General features: G+C 38.5%; 1 protein-coding gene across 1 annotated transcript in view; it reads left to right on the top strand.

Moving 5' to 3' along the window:
* LOC126173896 (A-kinase anchor protein 10, mitochondrial) overlaps positions 1–19,677 on the top strand; it is a 131,524-nt gene that overhangs the window by 60,417 nt on the left and 51,430 nt on the right. The window contains exons 7-8 of the mRNA XM_049920992.1: positions 5,628–5,736; positions 6,038–6,209. Of these exons, the coding sequence (XP_049776949.1) occupies positions 5,628–5,736; positions 6,038–6,209 (281 nt within the window). The remainder of the gene's footprint in view (positions 1–5,627; positions 5,737–6,037; positions 6,210–19,677) is intronic.

Raw genomic sequence — 19,677 nt, forward strand, 5'->3', positions numbered from 1 at the left:
CTACTAGCCCTCGTCTTTTTACCTACTTGATTCTCTGCTGCCTTCACTACTTCATCCCTCAGAGCTACCCATTCTTCTTATAGTGTATTTCTTTGCTCCATTCCTGTCAATTTCTCCCTTATGCTCTCCATGAAACTCTGTACAACCTCTGGTTTAGTCTGTTTATCCAGGTCCCATCTCCTTAAATTTCCACCTTTTTGCAGTTTCTTCAGTTTTAATCTACGGTTCATAACCAATAGATTGTGGTCAGAGTCCACATCTGCCCCTGGAAATGTCTTACAATTTAAAACCTGGTTCCTAAATCTCTGTCTTACCATTATATAATCTATCTGATACCTTCTAGTATCTCCAGGATTCTTCCATGTATACAACCTTCTTTTATGATTCTTGAACCAAGTGTTAGCTATGATTAAGTTATGCTCTGTGCAAAATTCTACCAAACGGCTTCCTCTTTCATTTCTCTCCCACTATCCATATTCACCCACTATGTTTCCTTTTCTCCCATTCCCTACTCTCGAATTCCAGTCACCCACGACTATTAAATTTTCGTCTCCCTTCACTACCTGAATAATTTCTTTTATTTCATCATACATTTCATCAGTTTTTTCATCATCTGCAGAGCTAGCTGGTATATAAACTTGTACTACTGTAGTAGGCATGGGCTTTGTGTCTATATTGGCCACAATAATGCCTTCACTGTTGGTAGTAGCTTACCCGAACTCCTATTTTTTTATTCATTATTAAACCTACTCCTGCATTACCCCTATTTGATTTTGTATTTATAACCCTGTATTCACGCGAGGAAAATTCTTGTTCCTCCTGCCAGGAAACTTCACTAACTCCCACTATATCTAATTTCAACCTATCCATTTCCCTTTTCAAATTTTCTAACCTACCTGCCGATTAAGTGATCTGACATTCCACGCTCCAATCCGTAGAACGCCAGTTTTCTTTCTCCTGATAACGACATCCTCTTGAGTAGTCCCCACCCGGAGATCCGAATGGGGGACTATTTTACCTCTGGAATATTTTACCCAAGAGGACGCCATCCTCATTTAACCATACAGTAAAGCTGCATGCCCTCGGGAAGAATTACGGCTGTAGTTTCCCCTTGCTTTCAGCTGTTCGCAGTACCAGCACAGCAAGGCCGTTTTGGTTAGTGTTACAAGGCCAGATCAGTCAATCATCCAGACTGTTGCCCCTGCAGCTACTGAATAGGCTGCTGCCCCTCTTCAGGAACCACATGTTTGTCTGGCCTCTCAACAGATACCCCTCTGTTGTGGTCGCACCTACTGTACGGCCATTTGTATCGCTGGGGCACGCAAGCCTCCCCACCAACGGCAAGGTCCATGGTTCATGGGGTATTAATGTAAGTGAACCAAATCTATGCCATGTGCAGACTATTATGTTGTCTGTATAACACATTTTATTTAACATGAGTCAAAAGTATACTGGAAGCACTGATAAAAATTCCGACACTGATAACCATAGAAGAGCCTAGTTATCAACAGAATAAGGTGTCGGGGATGTCAGTTTTTGTAGAGCATTGCAGTTAAGGTGATGGTGCATCTTGCATTTCTACTTACAGCAGAGAAGAAGGATATTTGTGGCAGTCACAGTCCCACAACTGGTGAAGCTCAGTGACAATGTTAACAGTGATACCATATGTATCGAACATAGTTACAGCTCTCCTTCCTGGAGCCCTCAGGTATACGAGGAGAAATGGCTGAGCTTATGTTGATTGGTGCGTAAATGCTGCAGTTGTTATTGGGGATATGGGTTATCTTGCCATTCAGAGGTGCTGTTGGTTCCAGATGTCTGCATCACTCAAAAAGTGTGAGTGCCTGTAAGGAGACATGTGACCCAGAAGGTGGTGCTCATTGCAAGAGTCAACCCAACTGGCACTGGAGGTGGAGCGCAGTCAGTTTTCAAATATCTGACCTAGTACTTAAATTGTGCTGTTTTGATGGCACAGGCTGCAGCTGATCCTGGAATTATGGCCAGTTTGGTTTTAGTGGCACCTCAAGTTTTGAAGTGCATAAGAAAGAAGGAATAGATGGCATTCCCTGGGTTGCCTGAACCTTTGCTGGTAGCCATAGTGGCAGTCAGACCAGAGTGCCCAGTATGTAGTGACTATGATTCGGGTGGGATGCAGATGAGGTTGATAGCATCAGGTGCTCTAGTGTGCAAGGTTGGAACCTGTGTAACAGCTCAGCCAGACTCTTGCACCTACAAGGTGTAGCCCCAGAAAACTGAGAAAAATAATGAGCAGTCACCACTAGAAGTGGTACCGGAGCTTAAAACGTTTGCTGGGCCTGTCTTCTTTTACCCGGTGAACTATTTTGCCCATTGTCAGATCTCTGGTAGTTTCAGAAGTGGTTACAAGTGGAAGTACTTTGGGGAAGGAGTCAGTGATGACATAAAAATCATCATGCAAGTATAAATTATACATTCCTTGCTAATCAAAGATGGGGTCAGCACCTGCAGGAAGTGGGGAAAGAATATCCATGTTGGTGTGGCAAGAATCAGATTTGTAGTGTATTTGATATTGGCATTTGAATATGTGTCACATAAATGATGATGTGAGATTTCCACACTCCTAAACATCACTTGGTCCACTGCTTCTGATGTGATAGTGAAATGGAAACTTGTAGGGACATGTACAGCGCAAAAGCGTACAGGCCGACCCTGTCTGTTGACTGACAGAGACTGTCGACACTTGAAGAGGATCGTAAGGCGTAATAGGCAAACATCTATCCAGACCACCACACAGAAATTCCAGACTGCTTTGGGATCCACTGCAAGTACTATGACAGTTAGGCGGGAGGTGAGAAAACTTGGATTTCATGGTCTAGCGGCTGCTCATAAGCCACACATCACGCTGGTAAATGCCAAACGACGTCTCGCTCAGTGTCAGGAGCGTAAACATTGGATGATTGAACAATGGGAAAACATTTTGTGGAGTGATGAATCACGGTACACAATGTGGCAAACCGATGGCAGGATGTGGGTTTGGCGAATGCCTGGCGAACGTTATCTGCCAGTGTGTGTAGTGCCAACAGTAAAATTTGGAGGTGATGGTGTTATGGTGCAGTTGTGTTTTTCATGGAGGTGCTTGCACCTGTTGTTGTTTCACATGGCACTGTCACAGCACAGACCTACATTGATGTTTTAAACACCTTGCTTCCCACTGTTGAAGAGCAGTTCAGGGATGGCGATTGCATCTTTCAACCCAATCGAGCACCAGTTCATAATGCAGGGCCTGTGGGGGAGTGGTCACATGAAAATAACACCCCTGTAATGGACTGTCCTGCATGGAGTCCTGACCTGAATCCTATAGAACACCTTTGGGATGTTTTGGACCGCCAACTTAGTGCCAGGCCTTACCAACCAACATCAATACCCCTCCTCAGTGCAGCACTCCATGAAGAATGGGCTGCCGTTCCTCAAGAAAACTTCCAGCACCTGATTGAACATATGCCTATGAGAGTGGATGCTGTCATTAAGGCTAAGGGTGGGCCAACGCCATACTGAATTCCACCATTACAGATGGAGGGTGCCACAAACTTGTAAGTCATTTTCAGCCAGGTGTCCAGATACTTTTGATCACATAGTGTATCACCTGAACTCTCCAATTATTTGGTACAACACAGAACAGATATCTGTGGAACTCTCTGAGCAATTAGAAAGGATCTACTGACTATGTTTGCAACCATAAAACTTAAAAAGGGAGAAAAAAGTAAAACTTAAAAAGGAAGAAATCAAATCATTCCAGAGAGACAGTCATGGTCCTAAAAAGACAAAAAAATTGCTTTGAGCGCAGTACACAATCCTTCATCATGTATATTAGAAACAAAAGGGGTGACAAAATAAGTAAACCTCAATTCATATTCGACTAACAGTACAATGAGCAGTATTGAAAGAGCTGATAGGGAACTTTATTATTCAAAGACCACATGGAAATAGCGGAAGAACTATTACAAGAAAATATTTTGGCATCTTATTGATAACTATAGTTACTGCATTTAGTATACACCAAAAAAATTCAAACAACACAAAGAATGCATTTTTGAAGTTTAGAATGGAAGTAATTTCCAAGAAATACATACATGTGTGGACATGGCACATACAAGGATATCCAAGTACAACAGGACTGATAGAAAGGCTGTTTCAGAAGAAATGTTGATAGGGAAAAAAATATGGAAAGAAACAAAAACCTGGTGTGAAGATTACAAAGTGGGCTTGTGTTGGAACCTTGCATCTAGCTTTACCACACTAAGAAATTTTTTTAATAATGTGTAACGTTGAATACAATTTTCACATTCCCACATTATATAAGTCAAGTGGCAATTAAAACTCACTTCGGAACTCAGTTTTTTTTTTTTTTTTTTTTGGTTACATTCCTTTAATATTATCCTTGCAACTATTCTAATTATTGAATAAAACTGCCTTGCAATTTTTTACAGAAAAATTGGAAAATCACTTGTGGTTGGAGGGTTAAATGATATTTTGTTCAGTGTAAATGGAGCTGAAAAATAAGTGAAGTGTTACATAATTAAATTGTGCTAGTGTGTGAAATATTGTCAGTTGAGTAGGCAGTAAAAAGAAAAAGAAACAGGAATGAATATCTGAAAGAATTTTACAGTACAGGGAAGGAAGGACAGGAATGAAAAATGGGGGCTGTTTTCATAAACAGTATCTTTCCACTCTGATAATAAGGTAGATTTCTTAGTAATGATAATTGATCTTTGCTTTTGAAAATTTGATGATGTCTATATACAGAATTCTCACATTTCCATAATCTAAGAATTGACAAGAACCTTTTTATTTATTTATTTTATTAATACATTTTATTTACAATCTATTGGCATAGGAAAGAAAACGTATCATTAGCTATCTTTGTGATCAGCAATATCGTACCAGTTGAATGCAGTGTAATAGCATGACAGTTGTTATTGCTGTAAAAGTGTCCTAGTTGTGAATTTATGATATCTGGGAAGCAGAAAATAGCATTATCATCATTTTTTCATATATGCATGTATCATATAGTATTTTTGTACTTCAGGTTTTGTTCTTTCTGATAGATATTTTGCCACTTCCTTGTTTCATTCTGCCAGTAATGTGTTCATTATTATGATTGTAGTAGTAATAGTAGTATGAATATTTTATTTTCATATCTGTATTGCATATCTCACTATTATTTTCCTCATTGTTTTATAGAAACCATCGAACATCTAATGACAAATTGCATAATTGTGTGACAGTGACATGTCATAATTGGAATAAAAATAAATTAAATTATTCCTCTTCTCATGATTTTCTCCACAAAATTTAGCTATAAAGCTTTTTCCCATACTGCAACTTTAGGATTCTCCATTAGCTTAAACAGTAATATATGTGTATTTATACCATTTTTATTTATTATTTTGCCAACATGCACAGCTTTATCAAACAAACTGCAGTATGATTCTAAGCTCACAGTGTTCAGGCATACATGGGTTAAGAACATGCTTATCAGATTCTGGTTGGTGACATACCACCTGACAATAAAGCTGTTTTTGTAGTTATCCAATAATATTGTTTTCCTTTCATGTACAATAACTAATCACACACATAATTTGTTTCAGAATTATCTTCAACCATTTCAGTCATCACAGCTGTTCTTTAACTACCTCTCAGAACTTATAAGCACTATCCAGTCTGGTTCGTCACTTCTGTTGCGGAGTCGGAAGTGTGGTAAGTGCCTGATGGTATATGTTAATGTAATTGGTTTATAAATGATGAGTAACCCAAGAGGAATATAAAAAAAGATAAATAAGAAGTTAGATGTAGAACCCAATAAAAATATTTTGTTTTTTACTGTATTATTTAAATTTTTATATTAATGTTTTATTCTGCTTAGTATATTTATTTTTACCTGACTTACGAGTACCATTTTATTTATCTGTGCATTTTTGTCCATGTCTTTGTCAACCCTCCCTCCCACCATGCTCACTGTTACAAACATTCTTAGTACGTTCTCTCTTTGTATTTTCAGGTTCAGAGTGCAGTAGTGAGTTGAGTCTGTCAGCCCAAAACACTTTACTTGCCACAGAGGATAGTTCATCAACTCCACGCAGAATTGTTTGCAAACTGGATGACAGACAAATGAGCATTGACTCTAGACAACTGTATGATCCAGATTCTCTGTGGCGCAGAAAAAGACACAGGTAATTGTTTTTCTTGTTGATTATTTGGAACCTTATTTCAGTGAATGTGGTGATACTGTATTTTCCAAAGTACAGGGTGATTCAAAAAGAATACCACAAGTTTAGGAATTTAAAACTCTGCAACGACAAAAGGCAGAGCTAAGCACTATCTGTCGGCGAATTAAGGGAGCTATAAAGTTTCATTTAGTTGTACATTTGTTCGCTTGAGGCGCTGTTGACTAGGCGTCAGCGTCAGTTGATGCTAAGATGGCGACTGCTCAACAGAAAGCTTTTTTTGTTATTGAGTACGGCAGAAGTGAATCGACGACAGTTGTTCAGCGTGCATTTCGAACGAAGTATGGTGTTAAACCTCCTGATAGGTGGTGTATTAAACGTTGGTATAAACAGTTTACAGAGAATGGGTGTTTGTGCAAAGGGAGAAGTTCTGGACGGCCGAGAACGAGTGATGAAAATGTAGCACGCATCCAGCAAGCATTTGTTCGCAGCCCAGGAAAATCGACTCACAGAGCTAACGGAGAGCTGCAAATTCCACAATCAACTGTATGGAGAGTCCTACGAAAAAGGTTAGTTATGAAACCTTATCATCTGAAATTGGTTCAAGCACTGTCTGCAGCTGATAAGATTAAAAGAATCGATTTCTGTGATTTTATCCTTGCTGAAATGGAAACAAATGAATCTTTCGTTTCAAAGATTGTGTTTAGTGATGAAGCAACTTTCCACACTAACGGGAAAGTCAACCGTCACAATGTCTGTATATGGGGCACTGAGAATCCGCGGGAAACAACTCATTATGAACGTGACTCGCCTAAGGTGAACGTTTTCTGTGCCATTTCAGCCAATAAAGCTTTTGGTCCCTTTTTCTTCGAAGGTGCTACTGTAACTGGACTACAGTATCTGGAGATGTTAGAGAATTGGCTGTTCCCTCAGCTCGAACAAGAAGCACAACAACTCATATTTCAGCAGGATGGAGCGCCACCACATTGGCACTTATCTGTCCGTAACTACCTGAACGTCAACTACCCGAGGCGATGGATCGGCCGCCAGGCAGACCGTGACAGAGCACTTCATCACTGACCTCCAAGAAGCCCTGATCTTACCCCCTGCAATTTTTTCTTATGGGGGTATGTTAAGAATATGGTGTTTCGGCCACCTCTCCCAGCCACCATTGATGATTTGAAATGAGAAATAACAGCAGCTATCCAAACTGTTACGCCTGATATGCTACAGAGAGTGTGGAACGAGTTGGAGTATCGGGTTGATATTGCTCGAGTGTCTGGAGGGGGCCATATTGAACATCTCTGAACTTGTTTTTGAGTGAAAAAAAAAACCTTTTTAAATACTCTTTGTAATGATGTATAACAGAAGGTTATATTATGTTTCTTTCATTAAATACACATTTTTAAAGTTGTGGTATTCTTTTTGAATCACCCTGTATATTAAATTATTAACTATGACAATGGACTATTTGTTTATTTTCATGTAGAAGGGTAGCTTTCTATGAACTACACATACATCTTGATTTATATTATTATGGATAGTATGGCAAATTTAAGTTACATCACTTCAAAAACTCGAATAAACATGAGTATAACAAGTTGGTTGATTTGCATGTTGTCAGTAACTATTCAGCTAGTCTACTCTGAAGGTTTAAATAAAATGAATAAAACTACAACAGAAATTGTGATATGAGAGTTGCATTTTACAACAGAAAAATATTAATATTGAAGTTAACAATGAAATTAATAAAAATGAGGAAACTAATCAAATAAGCTCTGACACATCGTGAAAACTAAACATTTTGAGGAACATATTGAACCATTTGAAATCAATACGGGATTAAGATAAAGGGTGTCTTGTTCTTGTTGGTGTACAATTTATTCCTGGAAAAAGTGATAATGAGATCACAAAGTTAAAGAAAAGGCAACAATTTTTGGTAGGTATCTCTTTACTGCATAACATTTGCTGACAGCATTTCAGTCCTATCTAGTAACGGTCAGCTATCAAAACTTACCACAAATTCACTGAAATCACAGTAAAAACTACATGCTAAATTTCATAGAAAGAGATTATGAGGTCTGTTCAAAAAATTCCAGAACATTCATAATTTTCCACCAATGGTGCATTAGAGTGAAATGGCGTTGGCATCCTTGCACACACCTGTGTTTATTGTGTAACTGCCAGAAGTTTCATTGTTGTATGTCTGGTAGCTATTGTTCAGTGCTGTATTGAGTAGAACATTGTTGTACGATTTGCAAATTTCGAGGTGACAGAGTTGGAGGAGCAATGCGTCTGCATTAAATTTTGTGTGAAACTGAAGAAAACATTTAAAGAGACACACTAAATGCTGCAGGAAGCCTATGGTGATGAGTGCCTAATCCGTTTGTGGTTTTATGAGTAGTTCACACAGTTTAAAAATGGCTGGGCTGAAGTTAAAGGTGACCCTCATTTAGGACACCCTTAGAGATCTATCAATGACACTCATGTCAAGAATGTCAATGAAATTGTGTGTCCCAGACAAAGACTGACTGTTCGAGAGACTGCGAAGCAATGTACCATTTCAGTTGGATCATGTTGTGAAATACTGACACAGCACCTTGGAATGCATCATGGTGCCGCCAAGTTCGTTTCACAGCTGATCGGTCAAGATCAGAAAGACCTTTGCCTTGCAATTTGTGAAGAGCTTTTGGATCACGCAAATGAGGTGTTCCTTGGGTGAATCACAACTGGTGATGAAACATGGTTCTATGTTATGATGTTGAGACCAAAGTTCAGTCTTCACAATGGATTGGGAAAGGTTCTTCAAGACCAAAAAAATCTCGTCAGGTCAGGTGAAATGTCAAAACCATGCTGATAGTTTTCTTTGACTTTGAAGGATTAGTTCATCATGAATTCATGCCACAGTGAGAGACTGTTAATTGATGGTGCTATTGTCGCCTGTGAGAGAATGTAAGAAAGAGATGGCCTGAAATGTGGTGAGACAATTTAAGGCAAGGCTCGTGCATCACAAAATGCACCCTTGCATTCATCCCTGTTAGTGCGTGACTATTGCCTAAAGAACAAAATCGCTGTGCTCCCTCATCCTCATCGTTCTCCAGACCTGGGCCCTGCAGACCTTTTTATTTATTTATTTTTATTTCCAAAGTTGAAAACCCTGTTGGAAGGATGAATATTTGCAACGATAGATGAAATAAAAGAATATTTGCACACTACACTTCACACAGTCTAGCAAGAGGTGTACCGACACTGCTTCTGGAAGTGGAAATGACATTGGGAATGGTGTATCAATTGTGGAAGAGAGTATTTCAAAGGCTGCCATGCACAATAAGTAAAAGGTAAGTGTAGAAAAATTTTGTGGACAATATTCCAGAACTTTTTGAACAGACCTTGTATATGGAAGAGGTCATACCAGATCAATTCAATCAACAATAACCTTGAAATTGAGTGCCCTAAACTCATCTCAACCAAACATTCTAGTAATCATATTTGAGAATGTCTCCCAAGTGTGCTGTACAAGTATTGGATGAAATTATTGACCCAGTGGGACTAAACTAACAAGTTAATAAAGAACAAATTGCAGACCAACAAATAGCATATGATATCATCTGCAGACTAAATAAAAAATCTATAGTGCCAAGGTGGGGTGGCTTGAGTGTCTCCGTGATATAGGTAGCTGTATTGTAGCTGTAGCCATAATAGAATTGTATATGTGGAGATGGTAGACAAACACATGGTTCATGAAGAGGGTCAGCAGCCTTTACATTAGTTGCAGGGGCAACAGTGTGTGTGATTGACTGATCTGGCCTTGTAACATTAACCAACATGGCTTCTGTGAATGGCTGAAATAAGAGGAAATCACAACCATCATTTTTCCCCCCATTTGGATCTCAGGGCAGTGACTTCTAGGAGGATATCATCATCAAGAAAAACAAAACTAGCATTCTACAGATTCAAGTGTGGAATGTTAGATCCCTTAACCAGGAAGATTGGTTAGAGAATTTAAAAAGGGAAATGGGTAAGTTGAAGTTAGGTGTAGTGGAAGTTAGTGAAGTGTGGTGGCAAGATAAGCAGAACATTTAGTCAGGTGAGTACAGGGTTGTAAATACAAAATCAAATAGATCTAATACAATATATAAAAATAAATAGTTTTTTGTGTGTGTTAATCTTATATTCATTCATTTACCATTCATCTAATTATGATGAAACTTTCATAAATTGTTGTGTGCACACCTCTAAAGGTTTCTGAATATCAGTATATTTATAAAAATCAATGTATCTACATACATACATTCCACATATCTTTCTAAACCACTAGATCAATGGGTTGGGGATAGGGGTGAAAACATGTGACTTAGTATCATAACTTAGAAATATCTGGAGCAGTTTCCTCCAAATACATGACCTACTATACATGTCACTTTTACAACAATACTGATGGGTGGGTGGTGGGGTGGGCTGGGGTGACATGTAAAATTACGCAATAATAACTAATATAGTGTAGAATTGATAGTTTTAACTGTAGACAGGCCCATTGATGTTGTTTAACCTGCAGGCGAGCGCGGCGTGTGTGTGTGTGTGTGTGTGTGTGTGTGTGTGTGTGTGTGTGTGTGTGTGTGTGTAAAAGTAATTTCTACTAAACTTGTCACATCACTTGCCATTTCTAAAAAACATTACTCTAACAGTAAGATACCCGTGCACCCTAATGGCAGAGGATGGGAGTGAAAAGTTGCAAGAAGCATAACTCAAGAATACCTGAAGCAATTTCAACCAAATTTGGTATAAACATGACTCATTTTTATAAAAGGAGTGGGGGGTTTAAATACCCCTACTACCCATAGGGTTGGGTTGGGGATGAGAAGTGACATGTAAAAATGTTATAAAATGATCTCTTGGTATTTCTTTCCAGTATTTATTTGAATTCGATTGTTATAAAAATATGAAGCACAATTCGTCTTTTATTTATGCTGTTTATTGTGTGAACCAGGTTGCGAGAATGAAAACACTGCAGCGAACCAATAATTCTGTCAGGGCGTTTCGAGACCGAAGATCATGCCACAAGGCTGAATAGCACTGATAAATTTAACTTCTGCTCTGGAATCAAATGGTATAAAACACCAGAGAATTAACATATTCGTATAAAATGTACATACCTGCATGGAGCCACTGATAAAAAGAATTCAGTTAATCTGTTGTGAAAAACATAGTCAATGCATTATCGTAGCCAAGATAGATACAAAGCCAACGCCCACAAGAACAGTATAAATTTACCTGCCATCTAGCTCCACAGATGATAGAGAGACTGAAAGAATCTATAATGACCAAGGTGTCTACGACCCGGGACAACCGGGAGATCCGGGAAAAACCCGGGATTTTTTTCATCCGGGAGAAAATCGGGAAAAACCCGGGATATTTTTAGAATTCCGGGAATTTTCCATTGTTTTAGTTTTCAGTTAAATTTTTGTAATTTTGACTAGTAAGAACCGACACACTAAAAAAGGATATTACTGTATCCCGCTACTGCAGAATAATACTTCAACAATAAAACATAAACGAGAGAAAAAAACGAAAATAACTTAAATTGCAAAGGAAATGCGCCATATACAACGACGATACAAGTGCTCATGCAAGCGTCTGCCGATTGAAAATGTGTCAAAGGCTTTAGGAAGACTATGCAGTGCTTCATAACAACAAATTGCCTCCAATGAGCGTGAAGTCGCAACTGTTTACATTCGATTTGTTTTACAGTTGACGCACGGGCTCATGCGCGTGCGCAGTAGAGTCACGTTTGAGTAGTAGATTCTCCCGCTTCTGTCAACAGGAATGTGGCTGTTGGCTGTGCAAGCAGTCGCAGCAAGCAGCTAGATACTTCCGGGAAAAGGGGGCGCCTAATTCATATTCTTGAGGGGAAAAAAACTTGTTTCACAAAGCATCTAGCATCCAGCGCACATTTGCCTATCAATTAGTCATATGATTTGGAAACGCTTCTCTGTTGGTATTTGAACACATTTTAAGTTGATTTCTGAATGAATCATAAGCTGACTTTTGAATGCATGCATAGTGTACGTGATGTCTCTGTCAGGAGAATCTTCATCGCATCTAGAAATAAACTTTCCACAGACAAAAGGGGACGGGGCTATACGAGCTGAGTGGAGTAAAGCCGAATGGATGAATGGCAATCGCTGTCCGATTATGTGGCTGATTGGGTGTGGAAATGATCAGCGTTGTTATAATTACTAGCGAAATCCATAGATTCATACTATCAGAATGGAAATAAACGACTGACAGGAATAACAGGTGAGAAAGATTATGTATTATCTTCTCGGTGTGTCCAAGAAAATGAAGTTTTGACAGAAAATGTTTGGCCAGATTGCTACACTAGTAAGGACCAGTAGTACAGTCCCCGGCTACCAGCCGCTTAAGTTCTATTATGGAAGTAACGCGGAAAACGTGTTGTACGAACACGTAACAACGCCTAATCGGAGAATAATTGCGGGAGAACTAAACCAGTGAGTCTGGCAGGGTTAGTGAAGTTAATTGGCGAACAAATTTTGACAGTGGCAGCAATAGCTACAGAATTGGTGATGACAGGATTGTTTGTTAGAACGAGGACGGAGAAGAAACGAGGACATCACACAAATTACGGAAGAATAAGACGATTCCAAATTTATATAAAAATTTCGTAATACTAGTTTTCGATGTCATGCTAGAGAAGCTGGTGCATATGAATGAAACGTGAAACTATTTCCTAACATAAAGCTTTTTGCTTTTAGTAGGCCTGATAGGCATTTGATATTGATACTTATTGGATTATATTCTGTCGTGTTATAAAAATGACCATTTGTGCCAAAAGTCTCGTTTATTTGGTGCGTTATAAAATTGCTGCCGTGTTAGAAAGGCCTATTTTGTTTTATCTAGCAGACAGTGAAAAAATAGACGTAATCAAATCGAGAAACCACACCAGTCTTGGATATTATTTGTATTAACAGCTTTTTCAGTATTAGATAACTACATTTCGATTTTCCATGTAGCAAAACGTTTGACAAACTTTGATGAGGTAAAAGATTCTTTCACAGAAAGGAAAACACGCCATGTAAAGCTGTAGCAAGATTAGAGAGAAAAAAATGCTAGGGGCTAAGGTTTGAAGAAATGTGTAATTTCGTGCTTATCTTTTGTCAGTACTGGTTTTATATATCCTATATTTAATTTTATGACACACAAAACAGCAAGTTATTAACTAATGGGCAATGAAGAGTTCAGATTTTCCGAAGAGTTCTTGTTCTCTCGGTTACAAATAATCCCATCCGCTATTAATTGCGAGATTTTTTTTTAAGAGAGGCAGGCTGCCAAACCGGCCGACTGGGAGCAGGAGAGGCGCCACAGGACATTTCAATTTCCACTCTCCTGAATATAGTTTGGACGTGCAGTAGAAAAATGCTTTATGAAGAGGCATGGAACTGCACTTGGGCATTCTTAAGACCAAATAATATGTCTTACATTTCCTCGAATACATACGTTTTATGTTTCAGACTTTTCAGAAAGATGTGCGCTACAAGATGAACATATTTTGAAAATTCGATTTTTTTTAGTATTGACCCGGTTCGCAAATGTCGTAGATCCGGGGCTGATGCGAAAAGCAATCTGAGCTATAGTGGGTAGTCTCCACTTTACGTTCAGTGATTTTGCTGTTTCCCCTTCGTTTACTCTTGCGTCAAATGAAAACAAAACGGATATCCGTGGCCGGGAGCTATCAAGTGAATTAAAACACATTCACATAATTACTAAAGGCTGAAATATGTCATTAGTTTCAGATTTTATTTTATTTCCACCTTTCTGACTGTCAAGCATTAATCGCCTTGCGGAACAGTGAAGTTATTTTTGTCTGTTTGCTAAAGAAATTTGACTTTTGCTAATCTTTTCCGCAGAGGCAGTCAATGTATCTGAAACGAAATGTTTAATTCCACAGTACTGGGTAGTTTCAACTGTTCGCTGCATTTCAAGTGCACGTTTTCATTTTCTAGCACGTATGGCATTATGCCATAATAAAGAACCAAACATGATATAATACAGTACTGGTGCTCCAAGAAAATTTACATCCTGAAAACCACACTTAAAAGCTTAATATCAGGTCGGGGTCTACGGTACTTCATTAGGAATCTGGACATACGAGTGTGCCTTTAAGTATGCACGTTGAATGTGCACATTTTAATATGGTTCACTAAATTCTGATGCACTTGCAGTATCATCTTTCATTGATGATCTTTTTCACGTACGTACATACGGGCTTCCTACGTCATGATATCTACCCAAGCGCGGTGTCGCCTGTTACCTGAGCTCTCTGGCAACTGCTGAAACGAACCTATTTGTAACAGGTCGCGGGAAAATATTACGATTGGTGGTTTGAAAAGCGTTACTTTCAAAGTAAATATCCTTTTACGTAAGTTGAACTACGTACAAGAATGGACCGTGAATTTATTAAATCACAAAGCGTTTGACTCTCATTTAAAAATCAGGTGTCTGAGGACGAGACATTTAGAAGCATTTCGAACCCTCGAACCCTGAAGATCAGACTTTTATGTCATTATTAAAAATTTTACAGGCACATTTGTATGATATCTCTTAAAGTGTAACACGCGCAAAAAAGATCAACAGAATATGCGAAAGCTTAGCTTCTCTTGCAACTTGAGACCAATATTTTATGTGAAAGCTTTGCTTTTCTTGTAACAACACTATGTATATTAATTTAAACTATTAACTTTCCCTGTTTGGCGCGCTACTTAACACTGATGTTGCTATGGCTGACTACATCACGTGTCCTATGCTCTGAATATCCTCTGTCATTGACTGGCGAGATCACGTGACATGAGTTACGAACGGCTTACAAAAGCGCATCGAAATCTCGGTTTCAATGGTTCGGAAAGTAACATGCGGTGTTTGGCGGATTTTCTAATGTATGTTTTCGTAATACGAAAATACGCAGCGTACATGTTGCTGCACATCAAAGATATTTACAAAACGTGTCTTTTTCTCTCAGTTTCGTTTTCTAAAGTGCCGGGGAAATTGTACGCCCATGTGCAAAACCATAACCATTCAAAGGAGTGATAGGGGAAAATATACTGTCATCCGGGAGAAAGTCTGTTTTTAACCGGGAAATCCGGGAAAAATCCGGGAATTTTTTCTCCTTGTCCACGTAGACACCCTGAATGACATGAAAGAAATAGTTCAGATAGTTAAGGGTGAAGAAAATTTAATTCTGATAGGAGACTGGAATTTGATAGAAGTAAATTGAAGGGCAAAAACTAGAAGGAGAATGTGGAATAGGGCAGAGGAATGAAGAGGTGTTCACGTGGTAGATTTTTGCACAGTTCATAATTCAATCATGGCTGACATTTGGTTTAAGAATTATATAAGAAGGTTGTATATGCAGAAGAAACCTAGAGGCACTGGAAGGCTTCGGATTGTTTATATGATGGTAAAATGGAGATTTCAAAACCAGTTTTTAAACTGTAAGAATTGCCAGTTGTGGACTCTGACCACAATTTATTGGTTATGAACTGTAGGAAAAAAAAAAAAAAAAAAAAACCTGAAGAAATTGCAAAAAGGTAGGAAGTTAAGGAGATGGAACATGGGTAAAGTAAAAGAACCAGAGATTATTGAGAGTTTCAGAAGGAGAATTGGGCAACATTTGACTTGAACTGGGGAAGGTAATACAGTAGAAGAGTAACGGGTAGCTTTGAGAGGTGAAATAATGAAGGCAGCAGGTGATAAAATAGAGAAAAGAGAAGATACAAAAACACAGCAAATGAAACAAGTGAAAGGGAATACAGACATATAAAAATGAAGTTGGCAAAAAGTGCAAAATGGCTAAGCAGGAATGGCTAGGTTGAGGCTGTAGAAACATTTATAATTTTGGGAAAGATAGATACCGTGTATAGGAAGATGAAAGAGACCTTTGGAGAAAAGAGAACCAACTGTATGAATATCAAAACCTCAGATGACAAGGCAGTACTAAGCCAAGAACAGAAAGCTGAAAGGTGGGAGTACTATACAGAGTGTTGACTAATATGTGGAAAACCTCTGGGACTTTAAAAACAAAGCAGAAATTTGGTATATACAGTATAACCCTGCTTTTACATTCCCAGAATTAATGTTTATCTGCCATTTACGACTTTTTTTATAGGTCCCATCAAACTTCCTATGCCTACAATGTTAATTTGCACCTGATTTTGCATTAACATATTTATAATTTTCCTGCGATTGACACATTACAAAAAAATGTTTTTGGGGAAAAAATGACGCTGGCATGATGTTGGCCGTCCAGTAGTGTTTACAGATATTACATGGTTAAGTTTCTCGACACCAGGGCACTCTATTCAGCGGATTTGAACCGGTAAACACATGAAAGTCTGAACAATTCGTGTCGTATCTCCCACTGCTGCCAAGCTCTACTTGGCATGGTGGCTGATGAGACTAACGAAGTTTGTTCAGATGAAGGTATCGTGACCAATCACAACCATTTCTAAACTGTCTCTACAGTGCAAATGTAGTTTCGTGGTTGTTGTGATCGTCATGACATCTTTGTTGAACCATGTTTAGCATGTTTTGGCATATGGACATTTGGAGCACTAGTTGGCACTCATTCACTTTGCGTTTCTCAAATGTTTTTAGTATAAAATAAACACGGCACCAATTACATATTTTTATTCATGCTGAGCAAAATGTGTTTCGAGAATTTATTCTCATTGTCAAGTGCATTACTTATGTATGTATTTTTTGTGAAGTTACACAATCAATGTGAGTGATAATTTGTGTGTGTGTGTGTGTGTGTGTGTGTGTGTGTGTGTGTGTGTGTGTGTGTGTGTGGGGGGGGGGGGGGGGGGGGGTTCTACATAACTGATGAGGCACAGTACCTGATAACCTCAAAAAGATATTTACAGTGCAAAAGACATAGAATAACACACATTTAAACACCACACAAAATACTTACTCACATATTTGCACTTGACAATGAGCAAAATTCTCAAAACGCATCATGTTAAGCATGAAAAAATATGTAAATAGTGCAGTATTTCATTATTTATGTAATGAATGACAGCTCCAGGCTTTCAAAAACATTGATTATGACATGTAACATTGAGTCAAATGTTCCTACTTCCCAGACAGTTATCAGTTGCAGTTACATCAGCGGTTTTTATTAGATAATAAACCATCATTAAATAATAAACAAGTCCCTGACAGGTCTTTTGATGTCTGTTATGTACATATGTCATACATACATTGCAACTTTTACAGCTTAAAACATTATTTTCCACATTTTACACCATTTTTTTTAAGTCCCTTGAAAGTGTAAATGCGGGCTTTTGCTGTACGTATAGTCGATTTTTGACAGTATTGTGAAAAGGATAGATTGCTACTCCTCATGTAGTGGAGATGTGGAGTCGCAGATAGACACAACAAAAAGACAGTCAAACACATAAGCTTTCAGCCAAAAAGACCTTCATCATAATTAGAAAACATATGGTCTCTCTCTCTCTCTCTCTCTCTCTCTCTCTCTCTCTCTCTCTCACATGCAAATGCAACGCGGAGACACATGACCACAGTCTCTGGCTGCCGAAAGCTTTCGTGTTTGCAATCTATCCTTTTCATAATAATGTCAATATTCCATCCTGGATTTTCCATTGCGTGGTCAATTTTTGTTATTTTCTTAGATGCAGACACTTTTTTGTTGTTACATGTTTGCTTCCTTACTGTTGTCCTGTTTTCAAATTTCCAGATTGATTCTGCATGTATTTTTTGTTTTCAAATGTTGTCTTCTGGTAGCTAAATGAAATGTTCCAAAGTATCTACCTTTAGCTCAGATATAAGCTTGTAAACTCTGCACCAAAGGTTGTCTTGTTTGCTCCCGTATTCGAGGTGTCTGCTGTATACGTTGAAATCCTTCTTGAATGCAGTGGCAAAGTATATCAACATTCACACTATGTCCTTTAAATGCCCCAAAAATAATAATCCAGTGGATTGAGTCAGGCAATTGAGCAGGCCAGAATGTTGCAGCCCCATAACCTATCCATTTATTTGGGAAACACTAATTTAAAATTATTGTTGCTTGCAGAGCAAAATGAGGGAGTGCCCCATTGTGCATGACAGAAGTATAGTGGAACATCTTCCAGCAAAACATTTATATATTCCATTAAAAGTTCACTGTTTGATACTCCTGTCAGTGTTCTATGGAAAATGGAAGGTCCAAGTAATCTGGCTTCAGTTATGGCAGCCTATATATTAACGCTAAAATGTTGTCGGTGTATTTTTTCCAAAACTGGAAAAAGATTCCCATCTGCCCATGCAGGAATGTTTTGAGAATTCTGCACTCCATTACTGGCAAACTTAGCTTCATCAGGTCCTCAGTACACATCCCCAGTAACCATGTAAAAGAAGCTTTCTGGGATTGAAAATCTGTTTCAGTAAAACCTTACATCTCTGCAGATGGCACGGATAAAGGAGTTACTCTTGTAACAGTTTTCAGTCTGTCGCATGACTCACATTATCAGTTTCTGCTATTTCTCTGGTATTGCTGGCATTATTGTCTTCGATATAATAAAGTAACCGATCCTCTAAATAAGGTGTTTGAACACTAGTTGGTCTTGCACAATGAAATGACCTTTTCTCACAAGAGCCTGTCCCTACAAGACATTTCATACGTTGTTTCTTACTGTTTGTTAAATGTCTGTTAGGAAATCTTGCAGCATACAAATGTTTGGCTTCAGATGGATTGTGGTTCGGAAGTCCGTACATCAGATGTATGTCTGCAATGTGCTGATTGCAATACATTTAGTCAGAAATGTACAGTACATACTAGTCCAATAAGAAAACAACTGAGCAGGCATCACACCCATGATTGGAAGTCCGGCACAGCATGTCGCTCTCCAGCTGAGGTTGATTTGATAACACATCATTGTTTGGTGATGCCCCTCTCCGAAACAGTTGATTTGATTCCTGGCCGAGGAGGAATGTCTAATATACGCATAACACTAGTCCAATCAGAATTGTGGAGTTAGCTTCCACTACTGATTGTGTTCTCAATACTAAGAGGATTTGTTTATTTGCTAGTACCATGGAAACTAAGGTAACTTTTCCAAAAACGAACATCATTTGAAAAGAAAAAAATATTTGTAGGAGCAAACTGGAAGTTTGAAAACAGGAAGACAGAAATGAAGCAAATAATTAAAGGCAATATTACAAGAAAGGAAGAGGAAGTAGATGAAGGTGAGATGACAGATATGATACTGCAAGAAGAATTTGACAGAGCACTGAAAGATCTAAGTCAAAACAAGGTCCTCGGTGTAGATGACGTTCCCTCAGAATTATAGAGATACTTTGGAGAGACAGTCATGACAACTCTCTTCCCCCTAGTGTGCAAGATATTCAAGACAGCCAAAATATCCTCATACTGCAGGAAGAATGTGATGATTCCAATTCC

Source organism: Schistocerca cancellata, chromosome 1 (genome assembly GCF_023864275.1).
Source record: "Schistocerca cancellata isolate TAMUIC-IGC-003103 chromosome 1, iqSchCanc2.1, whole genome shotgun sequence".
NCBI classification, from domain to species: domain Eukaryota; kingdom Metazoa; phylum Arthropoda; class Insecta; order Orthoptera; family Acrididae; genus Schistocerca; species Schistocerca cancellata.